At 40.0% G+C, this 15359-nt stretch overlaps 1 protein-coding gene across 5 annotated transcripts in view; it reads right to left on the bottom strand.

The window, feature by feature from the left end:
- Window positions 1-15359, bottom strand: part of SNX25 (sorting nexin 25) — a 216573-nt gene that overhangs the window by 52434 nt on the left and 148780 nt on the right. For all 5 annotated transcript variants that reach the window (XM_056559914.1, XM_056559899.1, XM_056559907.1 and 2 more), the window contains one exon: window positions 2930-3120. In XM_056559914.1, the coding sequence (XP_056415889.1) occupies window positions 2930-3120 (191 nt within the window). The remainder of the gene's footprint in view (window positions 1-2929; window positions 3121-15359) is intronic.

Here is a 15359-nt window from a genome sequence, read left to right on the forward strand (position 1 = left end):
TAAGAACCTCCGCACCAGGACGAATATTTACGTCCGTGGTTGTTACGGGGTTAAAGACAGCAGTTGCACAAAACTCCATGGCTCTGTGTTCGGCCCATCTGATTGCAGGAGTTTGACATCATAGAATGGAGCAGACAGACTAGGCACTGAGCTGGCAGTATCTAAAAATCAATAGAGGTTTCAGCACTGAATATAATATATAAAGAATATACATATATAAAGAATATGTCACCTGCACTAACCTGTTGGTACAGACAGGTAGTGCAGGTGACATTGATGACAACCATACTTACCGAATCCCGTTTTGTGCTCCCGTTCTCCTGCTATGTTCCTCTGTATCTTCCATTTTGGGGCCGACTTAGAGCATTGGCGGAGCTTCCTGACATCACCACTGCCAAGAATGGAATATACAGAGGAAGATAGTGGAAGAATGAGTGAATGCAACGGTATCAGTTAAATATCAGGTAAGTATCATTGTCATCAGTGTCACCTGCACTAACTGTCTGTACCTAAAGTTTAGTGCAGGTGACACTGATGACAGATTTCCTTTAAAAAAAAAAAAAGTTATTGCTTTCCAAATATGATCCACGAGTCATGGGCAGATTCTCCAGGCCCACCAGCCTGTTTGATTATATTAAGACCTGTATCAACTAACGCCGGTGCGGTGGAGAGAAGTCACTGGGGAGTGATTTGGGCAGCATTAATGTAATGACCGGTTCCTTTTAAGATATGGTGTATACACTTTGACCAAGGTTTATCAATCTGTGAGGGAACAATTGTCTTATTTGCCCATAACATACGATCACAGCTCAGCTTTTATACCTTAACAATCTCTGTTAAAAATGAAAGCTGAGCTGTGATTGGTTGTTATGGGCAAAACCGGAGGTTTTTCTAATAAATCTGGGCCATAGTTGTGTAGAAATGTACAGCACTTCAATCTGTTTCACTTCAGTTCGAAAATCGAAAAATAAGGAACTTTAAACTTTCCATTTTGCTCTCAATTCTATGTTCAATTCAGAAAGCTTTGAAACCAAATGAATCCAGACATTATGTGAATCACAGGTAATATACCAATTCACAGGCATTTCATCTGGACCTTTGTGATCTTGGTACGGCATAACACACGACAATAACAACCAGCTGAATTACACATGAATTCCAATGCCCAAGAGTATAGGCGCGGTCCATTCTGTAGCAGTCCCCAGCTCAGCAGGGGTGCTCAGTTATATTGCGGACTTACATGCTGTCTCTACTGGAAATTCTATATATTTTTAGAAGATCAATGAGGATACATCAGTAGGTTTATTAAGTGCGATAGAACTTTCATGTAGTAACCAGCAACAATGTTTATTGGTGACCGTCCTGCTCATAATAAAACATTAACAGCTCTCCGGAGAATGCAATACCGATCTTCCTTTTTTTGTGAAAATTACATTTTGCAGCCGCACATTGTGCCCTTTCGTACCAGATAGAAACCATGACTCCAGCATCTAAGATATTTGCTCTCCAGGGCACATAGTGTGCAGCCTGTTACTTCATAATATTTCCTATGTGATAAACATCTTGGCTGTAATACCAGAATTACATTAAATGCCATGCACAGTAATTAAACCATGGGCTTTATTTGCTGCCAGATGTTCAAGGGCGGCGGGCACTAGACATTCGTTTTCTTATCTGCCACCTTTATTCATTTTTCCTAAACTACTAATGCTATGTGTTTGCTTTATAGCGTATAAAAATACAGAAAAATGAAGCCATATTATACATTATTAAAAAGGAACAAAAAAAAGCATAGATTATGGTCCCTGTAATTTTTTTTTTTATTATTAAGCTAGAGGTATAGCTCTAAGGTTCCTTTACCTAAACAAAGATTTAATTTGTTCACATCTCTTAAAGAGTACATGTCATGATCTTGTTAAAATTTATAATCCTCCCAGTTCACTGTCCCCATCATGGTAAATCACCCCCTGCCTTTATTTTCTATATTTTTATTGTTCTACCTTGATATTGCTCTGTATCTTCTGCTCAGTCTCAGTCAGATTCACAGACTGGGAAGGGGCGTTACCCAACAGGCATGACATCATCTGAAGCCATACCGGGGAGAACTTCCTCCCTCACTCTGCTACACACTGCCCAGAGCAGTTCAGTAAGTGAGATGAGCTATGATTGGCTAAGGCTGCACACACACCCCTCAGCACTACAGATTGCATTTCCTGATTTTGGACTTCTGCCAGGCCAGAAGGAGTCCAAAGTCTGTGCAAGAGATGGGGGAAAATGTGCTCTGGACAAGTAGGGAGACATCTAATGGCAGCTTTTTTTAAAACACAAATAAAACATAGAAAACATAGAAAGCTCACCACCTCGTCCGGCCGATGCACGGGAGGTTGTGGACTTCACCACGACAACGTACCAAGAAAGCAGATATCCATCACGGCACAATTCTTCTGGAGGGAATACTTTATTGTATATATCCATGGTACACAGGACAGTTGGAAGGTGACGCATTTCGGCCAGGCATTACTCAAGGGATAGGTGAAAAGTTTTAATCTTGGGATAACCCTTTTAACTATATAAGCTTTTAAGTGGTTATCCCGAGATTATTACTTATCACCTATTCACAGGATAGGTGAGAAGTATCTGACCAAAGAAGGTTTGACTGATTAAACACCCTTGCCCCCAGGTAAATGGAGCCAAGTGGGTCGTTTTATGCTTTTTGGGTCCCTTTAGCTATTTTTTTTAACTTCCTAACCACCACTGGCTGATATAAGCGGGATAGAGGTTTGGTTTTGGGATTGGTGAAGGTCTCGGAAATGCGAGCTGCATTCGTTAGACATTTATGGCATGAAGAAATCGAAATACCCATTTAGTAGACAAATATTTAGAACATCTTTAATTCACACTATACAGCAGACATAGGTGTCTATGGTACCTTTTGACTTTGGGGGCAATCTGAATCATCTGAAGTTCCATCTTCCAGTTGGTCATACGCCGGACCACCAAGGAGCCTGATCCTTTTCTCGCACTGCTTTTTGGCAACAGTCAACTGATTGATGTACCTCTTCATATTGCGCGCTCTCAGCAGATCGGCTTTCATGGCTGCTGTCTCTTTGCCTTTTGCATCTGTTGATGATTTATAAAAAAAAGTTATGAAGAAAAGTGCATTCTAGATGTAAAGTGGCTAGCTGAAATACATTAATGCATTCTCCTTTATTTCTGTTACTAGATAAATGAATCATAAACCGAGGCAAAACAAAAACAAACTTGTAAATAGTGAATGAGAAGTTCCTAATGTTAAACCACATGTAAGAATTGACTGCAAATTAAATCACAGCAATAGAATACCCTAATAGAAACGTGATAAAACCCATTATAGTGGATACATCAAAATCAGATTAGATGCCTTGAAAAATGGATCATAGCTGTCATAACCCCATTATAAGTGGAAGTAATGACTTTTCTGAGCAGAGCCTTAGCAGGTTAAGCAGGGAATGGTAAAGTCTATTCAATACAGAATCAGTACCGTTCAGTTCTCCTTTCTCTGGGATTCAAGTAGCAAAATATGCCGAAATGATGAATCAAATGTATTCCATTATTGATTGGCTGAGTCTTGATAAAGTGAACATGTGCCTCCAATATCTTGCATGTATATGTGTATATATATATATATATATATATATATATATATATAGTGAAGCAGCACTCTCAGAGTTGAGGTAAATATGTGGGTGCAAGCGGTCTCAGGGATATTATTGCTTGTATCATGTGCACATGTATATTTAAACTGCTGCTATTCACTTGCACTTTGACCACAGAAACGTTGTCTTACTTTTAGCTGTAATAAACACTTTTTCATCTTTTGATACTCCGGTGTGCTGCGGCCACTTCTTTTTCTCTGTGTGTGTATATATATATATGTAGTGAAAACATTATCAGGAGCTAATATATACAAAAGAACTAATAAAACCCCATATACCAGTATACAGCTATAATACTCATTATAAAGAGGTTATCCTAAGACTAATTTTTCACACCAAAACTCCTGAACTGCCCTAAATACTCTTAATAGTTGTTCTAATGTAATATTCTGTGTTTCTGCCATAAACAATACATTTTGTTTATTAAAGGGGTTATCCACCATAAGGTGATTTTTGTATGCACCTGGCAGACAGCAATGGACATGCTTCGATTATAACCATAATACTGTGGCTAGCTTTTTGTGAACTGGTATTTCCTGTTTGAATTATTTTCTTTTTTTGACTACAAATCCCACAATTCCATTTTCCACCCTCCCACGCATCAGCCACCCCACCCATTGAAACATAAATGAGCTGCATCCATTCAAAAGACCTGTGGTTTTCAATCAGGGTGCCTACAGCTGTTGCATTAGTTGCAGATTGATCCCTCTCCCACCAAGCGATCGCTCCGCCCATTGACGCAGACAGGCTCCCTGTCATCAGCTGACTAGTGAGTCAGGTCTCGGCCGCATTGCAACCTGGGAAAAATCTGAGACAACAGTCATTTTGTAAGCTGTTAAAAAATAAATATTGGGGTGAAAATCACAAAAGAATTGTGAGAAAATCGTCACACACAGGTGCAGAAACTATATTATTAACTACACTAACTTTACAGCCCCTGTAGCATAGTCAAATAAAAAAAATTAAAAAACCTGGAATACCCCTTAAATTTAATTGTTGAAAAGTTAACCCCTTAAGGACTAAGCCCATTTTGACCTTAAGGACGCAGCCGTTTTTTGCAAATCTCACAATTACCCCTTGTGAAAATGAAAAATTTTGGGTAACACCAGCATTTTAGTGAGGAAAAAAAATTTTTTTTCATTTTCACATCCAACTTTAACGAAAATTCATCAAACACCTGTGGGGTGTTAAGGCTCACTATACCCCTTGTTATGTTCTGTGAGGGGTGTTGTTTCCAAAATGGGGACACGTGTTTTTTTTTTTGTTTTTTTTTGCGTTTATGTCAGAACCGCTGTAACCAGCAGCCATCACTGTTCAAATCACCAGTTGAGGTCTCAAATGTACATGGTACGCTCTCACTCCTGAGCCCTGTTGTGCGCTCGCAGAGCACTTTACATCCACATATGGGGTGTTTCCATACTCTGGAGAAATTGTGTTACAAATTTTGGGGCTTTTTTTTCCTTTAACCTCTTATGAAAACAAAAAGTATGGGGCAACAACAGCATGTTAGTGTAAAAAATTTAATTTTTTTTACACTAAAATGCTGGTGTAGACTCGCTCTTTACCTTTTCATAAGAGGTAAAAGAAGAAAAAGCACCCCAAAATACCCCATATGTGGCCCTAAACTGTTGCCTTGAAATACGACAGGGCTTATGGAGTGAGAGAGCGACATGCACATTTGAGGCCTAAATAAGGGATTTGCATAGGGACAGACCCGGATGCAAGCATTACAGTTGCCTCCTCCAATACAAATACCCTATGGCAGTATTGCCCAAATAGGGTGCCTCCAGCTGTTGCAAACCTCCCAACATGCCTGAACAGTCAATGGCTGTCCGAAAATACTGAGAGTTGTTGTTTTGTAACAGCTCGAGGCTCCGTTTTGGAAACACTGCCGTACAAGGAGTTTTTAATTTTTATTTGGGGGGGGGGGGGGGGGGGAGGAGGTGTAACTGTGTAAGGGTATATGTATATGTAGTGTTTTACTCTTTATTTTGTGTAAGTGTAGTGTAGTGTTTTTAGGGTACTTTCACATGGGCGTGGGCTCACAGTGAGTTTGAGCTACAGCGAAAAATTTGCTGCATCTCAAACTTAAAGCAGGAAATTCAATGTAAACCCGCCCGTGTGAATATACCCTGTACATTCACATATGGGGGGGCGCGCAAGTGGAAGTGGTCTCCAAACTGTGCCCTTTCAGATGTTGCAAAACTACAACTCCCAGCATGCAGAGACTGTCCAGGCATGCTGGGAGCAGTAGTTCTGCAACATCTAAAGGGCCAGATGTTCAAGAACTACAACTCCCAGCATGCCTGGACTGTCTGGGCATGCTGAGAGTTGTAGTTTTGCAACATCTGGAAAGGCACAGTTTGGAGACCACTGCACGCTGTGATTCGCCGGTCTGAAGGGTCTCAGGACCCCCCTGGGCGATATGCCATCCTGGCCAGATCACCGCGTCTGGAGGCGCGGTGATCACAAAACACAGCTCCGTAAATGTACGGTGCTGTGCGTTAAGTGTTACTTAGCAGTGCTGTACATTTACGGCGCTCATACTTATGGGGTTAAAACAGCAGAAATTAATAACAGAAATAATCGGTCCAACCATAAAGGTACTCATGGGGTAGTAACATGGTATAGTCTGTATAGGGCTTCCCAAAAAAAAGTAAAGAAAGTAGAAAGACAAAAAAAAAAAAAAAGAATGTGTGTGTACCAAGAGAGGGGTGAAAGGAACAGCACTTTAAGACGGCTGCTAAAATACATACAGGAGGCAGCTATCTGAAAGACAAATGGGAGGTATAGCAATGAGAATGTGACTACGATATTCTGCTGAGAAAACCCATATCTGCTCATACATATCCACACTGTCGTTCAACAGGTCTGAAAGATTCTTAATCGTACATAACAGATGACTCTTCACTTAAAAAATACAGCCCTGTTTTACTTTTTCCAAGCATTAGGATCAGATTGCTTTACTACCAAAAATATGAAGACAGAACCAGCAGCATGTCACCGTTCTACATGTGTCCACCTTGGTGTTGCTGACTAATCTGTGTTGCTAGAAGAGTGTGCTGGACACTCTGGCTCCTTCCCCTTCTGGCAGCTGACATTATAGCCACTTCTTATTTGTGCTGCTAGAAGAGTGTATTGGACAGTCGCCCCATCTTATTTCCACCCCCAGGAGGAGTCTTAACAGCTTTACTGCATAGATTCTGATCCTTACCTTACAAGTAGGCAGAAAGCTACACTGCTCAAAAAAAACTAAAAGGGAACACTAAGATAACACATCCTAGATCTGAATGAATGAACTAATCGTATGAAATACTTTCGTCTTTACATAGATGAATGTGCAGACAACAAAGTCACACAAAAATGATCAATGGAAATCAAATTTATCAACCCTTGGAGGTCTGGATATGGAGTCACACTCAAAATCAAAGAGGAAAACCACACTACAGGCTGATCCAACATTGATGTAATGTCCTTAAATCAAGTCAAAATGAGGCTCAGTAGTGTGTATGGCCTCCATGTGCCTGTAGACCTCCCTAGCCTGGGCATGCTCCTGATGAGGTGGGAGAGGTCTTATGAGGGATGTCCTCCCAGACCTGGACTAAAGCCTCCACCAACTCCTGGACAGTCTGTGGTGCAACGTGGCGTTGGTGGATGGAGCGAGACATGATGTCCCAGATGTGCTCAATTTGATTCAGGTCTGGGGAACGGGCGGGCCAGTCCATAGCATCAATGCCTTCCTCTTGCAGGAACTGCTGACACACTCCAGCCACATGAGGTCTAGCATTGTCTTGCATTAGGAGGAACCCAGGGCCAACCACACCAGCATATGGTCTCACAAGGGGTCTGAGGATCTTATCTCGGTACCTAATGGTAGTCAGGCTACCTCTGGCAAACACATGGAGGGCTGTGCAGCCCCCCCAAAATAAATGCCACCCACACCATTACTGACCCACCACCAAACCGGTCATGCTGGAGGATGTTGCAGGCAGCAGAACGTTCTCCACGGCTTCTCCAGACTCTGTCACTGTGCTCAGTGTGAACCTGCTTTCATCTGTGAAGAGCACAGGGCGCCAGTGGCGAATTTGCCAATCTTGATGTTCTCTGGCAAATGCTAAACGTCCTGCACGGTGTTGGGCTGTAAGCACAACCCCCACCTGTGGACGTCGGGCCCTCATACCACCCTCATGGAGTCTGCTTCTGACCGTTTGAGACGACACATGCATATTTTGTGGCCTGCTGGAGGTCATTTTGCAGGGCTCTGGCAGTCCTCCTTGCACAAAGGAGGAGGTAGAGGTCCTGCTGCTGGGTTGTTGCCCTCCTACGGCCTCCTGTGTACTGGCCTGTCTACTGGTAGCGCCTTCATGTTCTGGACACTATGCTGACACACACAGCAAACCTTCTTGCCACAGCTCGCATTGATGTGCCATCCTGGATGAGCTGCTCTACCTGAGCCACTTGTGTGGGCTGTAGACTCTGTCTCATGCTAGAGTGAAAGCACCGCCAGCAGTCAAAAGTGACGAAAACATCAGCCAGGAAGCATAGGAACTGAGAAGCGGTCTGTGGTCACACCTGCAAAACCACTCCTTTATTGGGGGTGTCTTTCTAATTGCCTATAATTTCCACCTGTTGTCTGTTCCATTTGCACCACAGCATGTGAAATTGATTGTCAATCAGTGTTGCTTCCTGAGTGGACAGTGTGATTCACAGAAGTGTGAATGACTTGGAGTTACACTTTGAGCAGTGTATTTTGCTTGGCTAAACAGAGGATCACCACACAGACTTTTTTTTATTTTTTTATTATATATAAACCGCATGTGAATGGAAAATAATATACATTAGGCTGGGTTCACACTACGTTTTGTCCCATACGGGAGCGCATACGGCAGGGGGGAGCTAAAAGCTCACGCTCCCGTATGTCACCGTATGCGCTCCCGTATGTCATTCATTTCAATGAGCCGACCGGAGTGAAACGTTCGGTCCGGTCGGCTCATTTTTGCGTCGTATGCGCTTTTACAACCGGACCTAAAACCGTGGTTGACCACAGTTTTAGGTCCGGTTGTAAAAGCGCATACGGCGCAAAAATGAGCCGACCGGACCGAACGTTTCACTCCGGTCGGCTCATTGAAATGAATGACATACGGGAGCGCATACGGTAAGATATGGGAGCGCGAGCTTTTAGCTCCCCCCTGCCGTATGCGCTCCCGTATGGGACAAAACGTAGTGTGGACCCAGCCTTAGTTAAGACCCAAACAATAAATTAAAAAAACTAGCTACATTGGGACAACCCCTTTAGGTCACATGGTTCTGGTAACAGCATGGGAAAATGAAAACCCACAATAGGATTATAAGATTAAGAGTAAAATGTTCTGCACTTGGCATCCTAAAAATGTACATGGTGAAAAGAATAAAAAATAAAAAAACACTTTTATTCCAGAGCTGTCCAATACATTACATAGGACAAAAGAAAATCCATGTAGAATGTATACAGTACACTATGAAAAAAGTGTGTATTACATGCATAGGTTTAGGAAAAGTATTATATGTGACAGTCAAGGTATGGCATGGTATAACACGATTTATTTAGCATTGTATACTTCTGAGGCTGCATTCACACCACATTTTTGCAATACAGTTTCTGTAAACGTTTTCAATGTGAAAACCGTACAGAACCGTATTGAAAACCATATGCAGTGACTCTCCATTGTAAACTGTACACCAAACGATGCATTCGGTTTCATCCGTTTTGCCTGTTTTTTTTCCCGTACCCAAAACCGTAGCCTACCACGGTTTTTGGTCCGGGTGAAAAACCGTATAAAACCGTATAAGAAGTTTTTTTTTGTTTTTGTTTTTTTAACATGGGCGTCAATGGGAACGGTACAGAACCGTACGTGCGTACGGTTCCATTCGGTTTGCACAATATGGTTTTTGACTTTGCACAGTTTTTTTTTCTTGGAATTTTCGAGTGAAAAGTTAAAAACGTATACTTTTTTTTCTTAAAAAACTGATGCAACCGGAAATCTTTTTTTAAACCGTATAAGGATTAAACATTGTACACGTTTTGATACAGTTTAGTCCGGTTTTAAGGAATACGTTTTTCATCAAAAACCTGATACAGGAACTGCATTGCAAAAAGGTGGTGTGAATGCAGCCTGACAGGGAGGTCTTCACACCGTTTCTGGGTGGACAGCACTGATGTGCTATCTTATGTGTTAAAAATACAGGTTATTGCTTTACATTTGCAGCTGATTGATGTCAAAAGTAAAAATAAATGTATTTGCATCATACATGACCTCATCCTCTGCTCCTAGCTATATGCAGCCATTGGTACGTGACTTGAACGCTGACGCTGGCAGCCTAGTCTCACTGCCTTGTGCCCATGCGATCTCAGACACTGAGTCCTTCATATACATTTGATTAATCAAAGCTTCTTTTCTGCTTTGAGAATGTATTAATAAATGAGACTTTTCGAGAAGGATGTGGTCTCCAAACTGGAAAAGCTACAACTCCCAGCATGACCGGACAGCCTTTGGCTGTCCGGTCATGCTAGGAGTTGTAGTTTTTCCACAGCTGGAGGTAAGAAGTCCATGCCACAAAGCTGATAACTTATCTTAGAAAGTCTGTGTCCCCATCTTGCTCAAGTGTTCACGAACCAGTGTTCACCCCAATTATTGGCCCCCAGCTTGTGTTGTCTGTCCCACCATCTGTGGTGTCCCGGTACAGGACCTTGTCTTGTCCCTTGTGTTAAGTCCCCTCAGCTAGAGTTCCTCCATCTCCACAGGGCTCTCCTGCAGGGCTTGCCCTTGGTCGCCTCATATAACTGTGTTTATATATATATTATTTAATGTATAGGTAAAATAAATGTATAGGACCTTCCCAAGTCATGTGATCTACAGTTGTGAATGTACGGATGTTTAAGGACCTTCCTGGGTCATGTGATGTACCCAGAGTTCACTGGGTTCAGGACCTACAGGTTTTCTGGCCAATGAGCTTAGTATATAAGGGGCTGTAGTCACCAAATTCTCTCTCTTGGCTCTTCCCTGCTGTACACTGAAGCAAGCACAATAAGCAAATCAGCATCAATCTCAATTCATCAAGGCCAAAGCCTAAAGAACCAGCAGCCACTACAAAACGTGAGTTATAAAGCTCCATGTATCAATTCCTTGTGACTACTATTCACCCAAAGCTTTTAATTAGTAACACAGTGTCCTGCATAAAGCTCATTACTACCAGTCCCAGCAAAGCCTGTGAGGAACCTGCATCCCGGTTACCTCAAGAGACACTGTATACTTGTAAAGACTGTTGCATAAAAGTTCAAGTAAAAGTTTCCAGTTATCTCATAAATCCTGCTGTGGACATTCCGTTTATTATCCCTGCCGTTTGTGGGCCGGATGGCAGCAGGACCTCCAATACTAAGCAAACTTCACCCTGGCGTCACGACAATTAAGGGTTAATACCACCAGACCCTGTTACACCATTGCCTCACCCAGCTCACCACACATCAATAACATGTGAGTGCAACATGGCACTGTACCCTAAAGGTGGAATGGAGGTCTTCATCCAGACAGCTATTTGCAATGTTTACAGTGATTGAAACAAAGAAGAACGAGTCCGTTTACAGATCAATATGTTAATTTTATTAGTACAAATAAAGATAAAAAAAACACTGAAAATGTAAAAAGTTACAAACACAGTGATGATAATCCCAATGGACCAAGATTGAGAACGGTGGCCAAGATAAGTAATACAATATAATATAAAGTGCAAGGGAAAGCATGTTATGATCTAACCTTAATATGAGTGGAGCCCACAACAGCAGTATATCTATCTATGGTAAGAAACTATACACACAACAGTAGTATATCTATCTATGGTAAGAAACTATACACACAACAGTAGTATATCTATCTATGGTAAGAAACTATACACACAACAGTAGTATATCTGTCTATGGTAAGAAACTATACATATAACAGTAGTATATCTATCTATGGTAAGAAACTATACACACAACAGTAGTATATCTGTCTATGGTAAGAAACTATACATATAACAGTAGTATATCTATCTATGGTAAGAAACTATACACACAACAGTAGTATATCTATCTATGGTAAAAAACTATACACACAACAGTAGTATATCTATCTATGGTAAGAAACTATACACACAACAGTAGTATATCTGTCTATGGTAAGAAACTATACATATAACAGTAGTATATCTATCTATGGTAAGAAACTATACACACAACAGTAGTATATCTGTCTATGGTAAGAAACTATACATATAACAGTAGTATATCTATCTATGGTAAGAAACTATACACACAACAGTAGTATATCTGTCTATGGTAAGAAACTATACACACAACAGTAGTATATCTATCTATGGTAAGAAACTATACACACAACAGTAGTATATCTATCTATGGTAAGAAACTATACACACAACAGTAGTATATCTATCTATGGTAAGAAACTATACACACAACAGTAGTATATCTATCTATGGTAAGAAACTATACACACAACAGCAGTATATCTATCTATGGTAAGAAACTATACACACAACAGCAGTATATCTATCTATGGTAAGAAACTATACACACAACAGTAGTATATCTATCTATGGTAAGAAACTATACACACAACAGTAGTATATCTGTCTATGGTAAGAAACTATACACACAACAGTAGTATATCTATCTATGGTAAGAAACTATACACACAACAGTAGTATATCTATCTATGGTAAGAAACTATACACACAACAGCAGTATATCTATCTATGGTAAGAAACTATACACACAACAGTAGTATATCTATCTATGGTAAGAAACTATACACACAACAGCAGTATATCTATCTATGGTAAGAAACTATACACACAACAGTAGTATATCTATCTATGGTAAGAAACTATACACACAACAGTAGTATATCTATCTATGGTAAGAAACTATACATATAACAGTAGTATATCTATCTATGGTAAGAAACTATACACACAACAGTAGTATATCTATCTATGGTAAGAAACTATACATATAACAGTAGTATATCTATCTATGGTAAGAAACTATACATACAACAGTAGTATATCTATCTATGGTAAGAAACTATACACACAACAGTAGTATATCTATCTATGGTAAGAAACTATACACACAACAGTAGTATATCTATCTATGGTAAGAAACTATACACACAACAGCAGTATATCTATCTATGGTAAGAAACTATACACACAACAGTAGTATATCTATCTATGGTAAGAAACTATACACACAACAGTAGTATATCTATCTATGGTAAGAAACTATACACACAACAGTAGTATATCTATCTATGGTAAGAAACTATACACACAACAGTAGTATATCTATCTATGGTAAGAAACTATACACACAACAGCAGTATATCTATCTATGGTAAGAAACTATACACACAACAGTAGTATATCTATCTATGGTAAGAAACTATACACACAACAGTAGTATATCTGTCTATGGTAAGAAACTATACACACAACAGTAGTATATCTATCTATGGTAAGAAACTATACACACAACAGTAGTATATCTATCTATGGTAAGAAACTATACACACAACAGTAGTATATCTATCTATGGTAAGAAACTATACATACAACAGCAGTATATCTATCTATGGTAAGAAACTATACACACAACAGTAGTATATCTATCTATGGTAAGAAACTATACACACAACAGCAGTATATCTATCTATGGTAAGAAACTATACACACAACAGTAGTATATCTATCTATGGTAAGAAACTATGCACACAACAGTAGTATATCTATCTATGGTAAGAAACTATACATATAACAGTAGTATATCTATCTATGGTAAGAAACTATACACACAACAGTAGTATATCTATCTATGGTAAGAAACTATACATATAACAGTAGTATATCTATCTATGGTAAGAAACTATACACACAACAGTAGTATATCTATCTATGGTAAGAAACTATACATATAACAGTAGTATATCTATCTATGGTAAGAAACTATACACACTTGATAGAATAATAGCAAATAATAATGTACATGTAAAAACCACAGTGGGAAACAAAATGCCTACTTATCCAAACGCTGAACCCAAAAATTAACATATTGATCCATAAACGGACGTGTTCTTCTTTGTTTCAATTTATGCTGAACGTTGGATCAGTCATACATGTGGGGTTTGCTGTATCTTTAATGTTTACAGTGAATATCAACCATTGAACACCAATTTGTCGTTTTGTACCCCTCAAGATACTGTATCTGTGCAAATGTATTTCATTGGTATCAGAGTTCTATTTGTCTGATACAAAGATTCCCCTTAAGGGTAGGGTAACACGTGCCATATTTTGCTTCATATTTTCTGCAGCTGATTTTGCTACCCATTGACAATAGGTAAGAAAATATGCAGCAGCAAAATACAGCACTAATAAAAGAGTTAAACGATAAAACTCTGGCACCTTGTGGCCACTGCTAGACTGTGCTCCTATGCTGCAAGACTCCCCTGAGGTTGCTGTAGGTGGACAGAATTTTAGAACAAAAAAATTCTTTCAGCTCACCTCCTCCATGGTCTGCGCGGACTTCAAGCCTGGCCTGGCTACATACGTGTCAGCAAGAAAGAGGTAGTCCAGCAGTGCCTTTAAAATGTTGAATTTTATTCTTTTCTTTAAAACGAGGAGCACACTCCAAACACCATCACCATGCCGGCAGGCAACTCACATGGACGCGTTTCGAACGCATGCGCGTTCTTCATCACCATAACACCTGTGTGCCCCCTACCTCCTAAATACCTGATTCAGGGGGGAGGAGCACCTACTCAATAGACAGAATGTGTAACAAACATTGTTATTTAAAATAAAAAACAAACAGGTATGCTTTAAAACTTGTCTGTTGCATATTCTTAACTGACAATCTTACATGTCACCACCAATATCTCCCAATAACTAGAAAACTTGTTATTAAATGTTGGAGATTGCGGAGGTGACAATACATGGATCAACGGTGTGTGAATTCATGTTCAACAGGAGATGTACTGGAGTATAAATAGTGTAGCAATGCTAGTTCAGTTCCATTAAAGACATTTGATAAATCGCAATTCAAATAACGCACCATGTGAACTGATGTGCATATACGTGTTGCTCAAACCTTGCTGTCCTTGCAAATCAAGGGGATCTAGTAATGGGAAAGTTAGTTCCTAGCTGCAACAAGGTGTGAGCAAATACTGGATCATTAGTAGTGCAACATAAATTCCCTTCTTTTTGTTCAAACCATGGGGAGCTCTCGTTCGCAATGTATATTGCCAGAAGGCTTCCCGGCTGAACAATTTTTTTTGCATGTCACCTCCTCTTGCAGCTTTATTAACTCTTTCGATTCCATATGCTTTGAAGTTAGCTACATTGCCATTGTGAACCTGAGAGAAATGCAGAGATGCACCCGATTTGTTGCTATTACTTTCAGTTTTGACCGCGTCATATAAATGTTCGCGGATCCTGACTTTTAATGGCCGGGAGGTGCATCCTACATACCTCAGGTTACAGGCAGTGCATTCTATTACATATACTATGTTCATTGAATTGCAATTGACATATTGCTTGATGTCATAACTTTGACCTTCTGTGGCACCAGGG

This window comes from Hyla sarda, chromosome 1 (genome assembly GCF_029499605.1).
Source record: "Hyla sarda isolate aHylSar1 chromosome 1, aHylSar1.hap1, whole genome shotgun sequence".
Lineage (NCBI taxonomy): Eukaryota > Metazoa > Chordata > Amphibia > Anura > Hylidae > Hyla > Hyla sarda.